Consider the following 9,733-nt stretch of genomic DNA (forward strand, 5'->3'; position numbering starts at 1 on the left):
ATTGAGGGATTCAATGATGCTTTAAGTGACTGTCAACTTACTGACCTGGGTATGACGGGCGGCAGATTTACGTGGGAGAAGGGACGGGGAACTGAAGCGTGGGTAGATGAATGTCTAGATAGAGCCGTAGCCACAACAGAATGGATGAATCTACATGAGGAGGTAGTAGTTCATAATCTATTTACTATGTCATCCGACCATTGTGCCATTGCGGTCAAAATGGATGCAAGACCTGTTTGAGCGGCTCATCGTTCTTTCAAATTTGAATCGGCTTGGCTTTTGGAGGAGGGTTGTGCTAAGGTCGTGGGTGATGCGTGGTGTTTATCACTGGGCATGGACTTCCAGGCCCGTATTGCTGACTGTGGCGAACGCCTAAGCAAATGGGGCGGGGAACACCACCGCAGGTTAGGCATCCGCATTCAGCAGCTTCAACGCATACTGGATAGATTAAAAGAGGATCGCACCTCCCAAGGTGTAACACAATTTATGGCTGTTGAGAATGAACTGGAGGGTCTACTGCTTTCAGAAGAAATTTTTTGGAAACAAAGATCTAAACAGCTTTGGCTTAAACATGGGGATGCGAATACGAAGTACTTCCACAAGTCCGCTACGGCGCGGCGTAAACGAAACCTCTTAGTGCGATTAAAAGACCCGCATGACGTTTGGCAAGAAGGCGAGGCAATGAATGCAGAAGTCCTGAGGTATTTCAATTATATTTTTTGTTCCAGTACAAGTAGTGCTGACCTCTTTCACTGTGTTCGGGAACGGGTGACAAATGAGATGAACACTTCTCTGATGCAACCGTTCACGATCGCGGAGGTGAAAGCTGCATTTTTTGATATGGCCCCTGAAAAAGCTGCTAGACCAGACGGTATGTCACCGATTTTTTTTCAACATTTCTGGCCGGTGGTAGGACATGATCTGGCTGTGTTTCTGATAAAGTGTGTGGAAACCAAGAATTTCCATGTGGGATTGAACAATTCTAACATCGTGCTAATCCCCAAGAAATCTACCCCGACGAAGGTGTCTGACCTACGTCCGATAGCCCTTTGTAACGTTACTTATAAAGTGTTGGCCAAGATGTTGGCTAATAGATTGAAAGGGAACCTGGAACACATAGTATCTCAATCCCAAAGTGCCTTTGTTCCCGACCGGCTACTAACGGATAATATTTTAGTAGCCGGTGAGATCGGGCATTTCTTGCATAGGAAAACGGGGGGAGTTGTAAGGTGGGCTGCGCTAAAGCTTGATATGGCTAAGGCGTATGACAGGATGGAGTGGTCCTTTTTGGAGGGGATGCTGAGGGCGTTAGGCTTTGAGAGGGGTTGGGTGGACTTATTAATGCTATGTGTCACTTCGGTCAATTATTCTATTCTGGTGAATGGAATGGTCGTGGGACAGGTGTGTCCTACCCGAGGGATTCGGCAAGGGGACCCCTTGTCGCCTTATCTTTTCATCATATGCGCCGAGGGCCTCTCTATCCTTCTGCAACAGGCAGTGATCGGGGGGATATTCATGGTGTGAGGGTGGCCCGTGGAGCTCCAGCCATCACTCACCTGTTTTTTGCTGATGATAGCTTACTTTTTTTTCAGGGCCAACTAACATGAAGCCTCAAAGTTTAAGGATTGCCTTGATCTACTGCATGGCTTCGGGGCAACTTATAAATTTTGATAAATCCAGCGCGATCATTAGCTCTAATACAACAGCTCAAGCGCGGGGATTGGTCTCTGAGCTCTTTGGCGTCCACGAAACTGCGAACCTAGGCCGTTATTTGGGCCTACAATCTGTACTTGGGCGAAACAAAACAGCAGTCTTCAAGTATATTGAGGACAACATCCGGGCGCGGATTGGGTCGTGGCAGCATAGGTTCTTATCCCGAGCAGGAAAAGAGGTCCTGCTGAAGAGTATTGCACAATCACTCCCAATTTTTACCGTGTCGGTCTACTTGCTTCCGTTGCATGTTTGTGACACACTGGAGAAGATGTTCAATTGTTTCTGGTTGGGTGGCGGAGGCACTGGAAGCCGGGGAATTCATTGGTTAAGTTGGGACAAGATGTGCAAACCGAAATCGAAGGTGGACCTGGGCTTCAAGAAATTGCATGTCTTTAACATTGCGTTACTGGCGAAACAAGGGTGGCGATTGTTGACTCAACCCGAATCCTTGGTTAGCCGTATGATGAAGGCGAAGTACTACCTAGCACGGACTTTATGGAGGCACACATAGGGGGAAATCCCAGTTTCATGTGGCGTAGTATATTGGTCGGGAGGAAAGTCTTACAACAGGGCATAGCGCGTCGTCTCGGTAATGGGATGGACACCAAGATTTGGGGCTGGCATTGGCTCGCGGATTCTTCCAACACGCCTTTAATTACGCCCTGTATAGAGGAACTACGCAATGCAACAGTTCACTGTTTACTCGATGGACACGACCGATGGGACGAAGACATTGTACGTGACATTTTCCATGCGGACGATGTCCCTAGAATTATTGCAACCCCGGTGAACAACCGTTTTAACGACTGCTGGAGATGGATAGGCGACATCCGCGGTCGTTACACTGTCCAACACGGCTACCATTTACTAGCAGGCGAGGCGTTACACACTAAAGTTGATAGTAATTTTCAGGCGTGGAAAGCTCTTTGGGCGCTACCAATTCCGCCTAAGGTGAAGAATTTACTTTGGAGATGCGTTCGTGGCGTGCTGCCGGTACGGGACAACTTGCGTTTGAAGAGAATTTGGATTGGAGGGGGATGTCCTATGTGCGGTTATGTGACTGAGACGACAAACCACCTGTTTTGTGACTGCGCCTTTACGAAGGGGGTCTGGGAACTGGACGATGTTCTACAAGGCAAGGATTTTCTCAACTTCATGGATTATGTGATAGGCAGCTCAACGAGGGAGGGTGCAGTGAAGTTGGCGGCAGTCTTCTAGCGGTTTGGCAAGCTCACAATGATGTGGTTTGGCATGACAAAGCCACGTCAGTGTTGGTGACACGAAGACGCATGGTCAATCTTCAAATTGCCTGGCGCGCGGTCTACACCAATCCGGGTAATATAGCGGCAAGGCCGTTATCGAAGGTTCAATGGGTACCACCACCAATGAACACTTTCAAATGGAACAAATTGCACTTTGGTCCTGTGACTATTAGGGTCTTGATAATTTGAGTACATGACTTTCAAATCTCTCAATTTAGTCCTTTAACTATACAATTATTAACAAATTTGGTCGTGCCGGCCAAATTGTCGGTTAATTTTGGCCGAAAAAATATAATTGGGTTCGATTTTTTTTGGTGAGGGTAAAACGATCATTATTGCAAGGGAAAATAAAAAGGGAGAAAATTCCTCCGGAGTCTCTGGTCGTAGCATTCTGAGAATCGTCCGTCTCCCTCTTTCCACCCTGCACGACACCACCTGGAATCCGAATTCAATTCCCGGCCCATGCAAAAAACATTTATTAATATTATCATTAATTTGATGTTATGTATGGAAGTTTAAAATAAAAGTTAACGTAACCTGTTGAGCACAAAAGAAGCCGCCGACGGAGGAGACGGCGAGGGATTTCTCGAAACTTTGGATCCGAATATCGGTGAAGTTGGTGAAAACTTGCGCCTTTTCTTCCCGGGCTATCTCCTCCGCAAACCTCGACAATCTACCTGCACCACTTATATCATTTTCAATTCGCAAAATCAAATCAAGCAAGCTTAATTAAAGTAGGCAGGCATGTATTTTAACTTCAATATATCGAAGTGATTAATTATATTGTATACCTAAGTTGCCGGCTAAGATGGCGATGGTGTAGCCCTTTTATTTTCCCTTGCAATGACCGTTTTACCTTGTCAAAAAAAAAATTTGAACCCAATTACAATTTTCCGGCCAAAATTGGCTGACAATTTAGCTGGCATGACCAAATCTGTTAACAATTTCATAGTTAAAGGACTAAATTGAGAGTTTTGAAAGTCACGTACTCAAATTATCAACACCCTAATAGTCACAGGACCAAAACTGCAATTTGTTCCTTTCAAATGCAATGTTGATGCGGCCATTTTTGGGGATGGAGCTGGCTTTGGCGCTGTTGTCCGCGATCATGAAGGCAGGTTTGTTGCAGCAAAGAACGGGCGATTAGGCAGCGAACGAGACCCGTTTGTGGCTGAGGCCCTTGCGGTCATGGCAGCTCTGACATGGCTGAAGGAGCAAAGTCTTAATAATATTTTTCTCGAGTCCGATTGTTTAAATTTATGCACTGCTTTTAATTCTGTTACTGTTGATTTTTCATATGTTGGTCTGATTGTAAAGCAATGTCAATCAATTGCTAAGGACATTGGGACAGTTAATGTCTCTCATGTCAAGAGATCAGCGAATCGTGTGGCTCATGAGTTAGCTCGGGCGGCCGGTTCTATATCTGGCCCAGAGGTGTGGTCTAGCGTCCCACCCGCTTGTATTTTCGATTTGTTAAGTCTTTAATGGAATGTTTCTGCTTTGTTTCAAAAAGATCATAGATGTAAGTCAAATAGGTTCACGAGTATATAGATATACTTATACAACAACAGTACTTAGCTTATAAGTATGTAGCTCACATGTAAGAGAATTCCATATTCAAGTACTTAGACAATTCATACTCAAAACATATATACTTATTTCTTATTAACAAGAGTACAAGACATGATTCTAGTTGACTTAATAATTCAAAAATAGATAAAGTGACATGTAATCATGTGAACAATCAAATAAAAAAAAAAAAAAAATGAAATATCATAGTATGCATATCATTGGAAATGAAGAGGCATGAAATTATCATTATGTGCTCTCTCAAGAGAACACGGTATCTCATACATATAAACGTACGTATGTACACACACACACACACACACACACACACACACACACACACACACACACACATATATATATATATATATATATATATATATATATATATATATATATATATATATATATATAATAGCAATGGAGGGCCTTCATACTTCCCCTGAATCATAACCATACCATCGATCTCATCATGTCATCAACCTCATCATATCATTACGGTGGGGAGGTAGGAACTTCACCATGTGTGAATGAACCTATCCGGGCTCAGTAACTCTTTACTAGCCTAACAACTCTCGCCTGCATATCTCATAAGTAACATGGAAGGCGGAATCGCTACCTTTAGTGTGCACACCCCCTAACTGGGTTTCCAAGCCCATCGAGTAATAGCTCAAACCCCAAAGTGAACCCAGGATTTTTCTACCAAGCCACTTTAAAACATACCTCCGGGAATTCTCCTTCCGGATCTCATCTCATCACAATATTCCATCATTCTTTTAAAATAATCGAAGTTGAAACGCTACCTCCAAGATGTAAAGGTTTTCTCTCATAGTAGTATATTAAAATATAGCACACAAGTGGCATAATAACATTTAAATGAAAAGGGGTTTCATGTAAAATTATACTAAGTATAAATAGTAGGTTAAGCTTAAGGAAATAGAGAATGAGGGATAGATTGTAACACCCCCGATTTCCATATCAATTTAAACTTAAACATGCAGATAATTCTAACCATAAAAGTATACACAGCGGAAGACTAGATATGGAATATATGGAAAACGTAGAGTGCTATGCCACGCTCACTTAACAGTGAGCGCACAGGCGTAAACATCTGCATCATAATCCAACAACCTCAGAAACCAAGTCAACAACATAACATCTAAGTCTAATCAAAGGCACGCAGGCCCGAAATATCATAAAGAAAAGGGGATCTATTCTAACAGCTTCTAGACCGCGCCCTCATCTAATCGGAACCTGAAAGAAACACACACACACACACACACACACACACACACACACACACATATATATATATATATATATATATATATATATATATATATATATAATATATATATATGTATGTATATATATATATATATATATTTATATATATATATATATATATACATATATATATATATATACATATATATATATATATATATATACATATATATATATATATACATATATATATATATATATATATGTATATATATATATATATATATGTATATATATATATATATGTATATATATATATATATATATATATATATATATATATATATATATATATATATATATATATATATATATATATGTATATATATATATTAGGACGACGCCCGGTCAGCGAATGATGCTGGTAACCCACCAATACATGTGAAATATCATATGTAGATAGTTTATATATACAAAAGTCTTTTGCGAAACGGAATATAGTATATATCACTTTAAAACCAAGATAGAGATCAACACAAGACTCTATGCACTCTCAATAAAGATAAGGGAACACATCCCAATACGTCAAGAAGCAATAACGACTCACAAGAACGGCTCAAGGCATAATCTACCATCACACAGTAGATTAACACCCGACATGCATAACACAAGAGAAATAAGGACTCAACCATTGGTAACACATTGCCTTTGTGACACACACGTCACAAATAGAGAAACACACAACAACGGCTACAAAAGCCTTTGAGACATCACCCATCACGAATTGATATGCCTTCCTTATGCCCGGTTCCAACCTTATGGCTACCCCCAACCTTATAGCTAGTTCCAACCATTACCTCCAGGACCCCTGTACACCAAGTCCAACCTTATTCTCCCGAGGACCGTCGTCCCCTCTCCAACAATCTCCAACAATACCACCGATTTCATAGTACACGAGGGTACCGATCACACACAGCAACACATGCCACTCAAGAAATACGTGAACATTACACACAGGTCACAAACTCCATAATCGCGTCATGGCCACCACGATGACCACTGCCGTACCTTGGTACCTAATGTCACATACCATTAATCGTGCAATCCAGGTACAGCCACACACACCACACCACAACAGGAATCAATCAACGGATCACAACGAAGATATGAAACTATACTCAATCAAGGAAATGGATCACAGTCTAACAACAACGATGATTAACACAAGTCATCATCAACAAATAGAAAAGGACAAACAACACACACGCTAGCATTTAAATACCGAACTAGCATACTAATCAAAGGGGTAAACCAAACATAGTTCCGAAGAACACACAAGACTCATCACGGTTCAACGAATCACAATGTTGAACACTTAGCACGATTCAAGGCACCAAAACCTACATGGAATCCTACCATATAGTTCGAGACATACGAAACATTAAGAAGACGCTCAAATAGTTCCACAAAAGAAAATCAGGAAGTCAAAAGACCAAATACCGAGTCAAAAGAATCACGGGGAACAAATCCCCCAACAACCACATAACGTTCCCCGCGGGTGGGGCCACGAGTGGACCACCACCCGTGGTTCCACCCGCAGGAACCCTTTGTCCCATGAGTGTGTACCCCGCGGGTGGGGCGGCGGGTGGAGCTCTACCCGTCGTTCCGCCCGCGGGTACATACCTGCACAACAAATAATCCCTTCGGGGAGTTTCAACACCAAGCTCAAATTCAAGTCCAAAACATGCCAAAACTCACCAAATACAACAAAATGACTTGAATCAAAGGAATAGCCAAGCAATGGCATACAAGAACCCTAAACACAAGCTCTAGATATGCATTTTCACAAGACAATGCATAAACAATCACATTTTATAGCAAAATCACATGTAGAATCCAATAAATCATCATATAGGTTGACAAAATAGATTTTGTAGAGCATGAGTTACCTCTTGTAGACAAAAACCTTCACTTAACACTTCACCAAGCTCCTAATAGGGTTCACCTTCCACACCCACTTCAAGAACACACCAAAAGATCATAAAGATTCTACCTTTAAGGAAAGACACCTTAAAAAACACTAAAAACACAAGATAAGCATAGATCTTACCCTTCTAGATGCTCAAAGGTAGGAAAGGTGGAATCTTGAAGACAAAATTTTAGGATTTGGCAAAGCTTCAACTTGGCTTGGAGGAAAAACTATCTAACTTTTAGAGAGAAGGAGGAGCTCAAATTTAGGAAGTGTAAGGGGAAAGAATGAGGAGTGTCCTCTAGGTTAGCTTGCAACTCTAACATAGGGTGAAATGTCTTTATTGGCCTTACTAAAATGAAGAGGTGTAAGGGAACAAGAGAACCACTCATAAAGCTTTAGGTACAACATTTGACTTTGGGTTGACTAGTCAATTACTTGTCCCCGACTATTGAATTTTCAGGAATTTAAGGAATTAAATTATCAATTGGATTAGGATTAATTACTTAATTAATCCCTTAATTGAATTTGGATTACGGGGTGTCACATCCTCTCCCCCTTCAAAGAAGCTTCGTCCCCGAAGCTTGGGTACGACGAATTAGAACAAACGGTGAAACGAAACAACAATGTAACAAGAGTGTCAAGATCATCCTTATTTGGTCCAAACTCGAAGGATTCAAAAAGGTATCAAATATAAGCATGAAGTTATGACATTCAAGAGTTGGAAAGAGATAATCAACGGAGATAATGAGCATACCAAACGGTCGGCTTGCGAAACGGATGACAAAGCTTAAGAGATGGGTTGCAAACGAGGTTTTAAGCAACAAAGGTGTTCGTCACCAACCAAAGTTAGAAAAAACAAGGGTTTAAAGTAAGGTAGTAAGATTGATAGGCTTGGTCACAACGAAGTTCAACACCAAAACCGTCGGTTAACAAAACGAGAGACAAAACTTAGAGATAGGTTGAGGGTTCACAAAGGTAAGACAAGAAAGAAAGATAAGGCGATAGATAAAAGATTTACCAGAAATGAAAGCTAACTTCACACCGAGCCTAACTCCTGCTCAAAACTAGCCAAAGATCTACTCAAAATGATACGGCTCACCTAAGGAACAAGCCACAAACAGAAACTGACACCACAAGAACCCTAAACTAGATCACTCGGGATCACAGAACCAGGGTTGCATCTTCAACTGATCTTTGCCGACTTCTTCAACCAAAGGAAACAAGGTACCCCCACTACTTAACTTGAGCTCGGCATCTGCGTGAACTTGATCCGTCACTTCCGACAAAGGCTTCAACTGCTAGATCCAAAACACGAGTTGGATGTCCTTCTCTCCAGCTCTAGGGTGAACTCGATGAAGGCTATCGACTTAACACTTGCATTAGCACAGCACTTCCAACTCTCTACAAAGCAACGCTTTGAAACTTCAAAACTTCCGGTCCGGATGAAAAGGTTCGAAACAGGAACGGTAACAAAGGAGAAAGGTAACTCAGGGGTAGAAGGCTCACAAGAAGATATGCGGTTCAACGTAAAGGATTAGAGCGAAAGGTTTGGGTTCAGAAACTCAAGGACCACGTTACTTGGGAGTAGGATCAAAGTCATCAAAGTTGCAACTTAGGAAATAAGGCTGCCCCTTGCACAGAATCGTTAGAAGCGGGGAATACAAGAACAAGGTTCGATTCAAAGGGAAAGATCAAGGTGAGAGTTTAGGTTCAACAATTCGATGACCATGTTGATTAAGAAGAAGAGAATTGTAAACGAGGTTATAACTTAGGGAGTAAGGAATCAAAACGAGGTTTTAGGGAGTTGAAAGAATTTCCTCACGGAGGGTATCCGATTCAAAACTCAAGAATAGCGTTGATTATGAAGAGAATCAAGATTTTCAAAGTCACAACTTAGAAAAGATGAGGTTGCAACCTTGAACAGAGTCGAATCAAGAAGGGAACAAGAACTGGATTTGAAAAGATAGGAAGGATTTCTCAAAAAGGGGCA

The 9,733-nt window shown here is 41.5% G+C and overlaps 1 protein-coding gene across 1 annotated transcript; it reads left to right on the forward strand.

Moving 5' to 3' along the window:
- Positions 1-2,310: 2,310 nt before the first annotated feature.
- LOC109152486 lies at positions 2,311-4,460 on the forward strand. The gene is made up of 2 exons (XM_019300185.1): positions 2,311-2,902; positions 3,988-4,460. The coding sequence occupies exons 1-2, from the start codon at positions 2,311-2,313 to the stop codon at positions 4,458-4,460; spliced, it is 1,065 nt and encodes a 354-aa protein (XP_019155730.1).
- The last annotated feature ends 5,273 nt before the right edge of the window (positions 4,461-9,733 follow it).

Source organism: Ipomoea nil, unplaced genomic scaffold (assembly GCF_001879475.1).
Source record: "Ipomoea nil cultivar Tokyo-kokei standard unplaced genomic scaffold, Asagao_1.1 scaffold2422, whole genome shotgun sequence".
In the NCBI taxonomy this organism is placed as follows: Eukaryota; Viridiplantae; Streptophyta; class Magnoliopsida; order Solanales; family Convolvulaceae; genus Ipomoea; species Ipomoea nil.

Coding starts and splice junctions, on each gene's coding strand:
- LOC109152486 (XM_019300185.1), top strand. CDS start 2,311: ATGGACACCAAGATTTGGGGCTGGCATTGGCTCGCGGATTCTTCCAAC. Junction 2,903..3,987: donor AGGCAGCTCAACGAGGGAGG/GTGCAGTGAAGT, acceptor ACACCCTAATAG/TCACAGGACCAAAACTGCAA.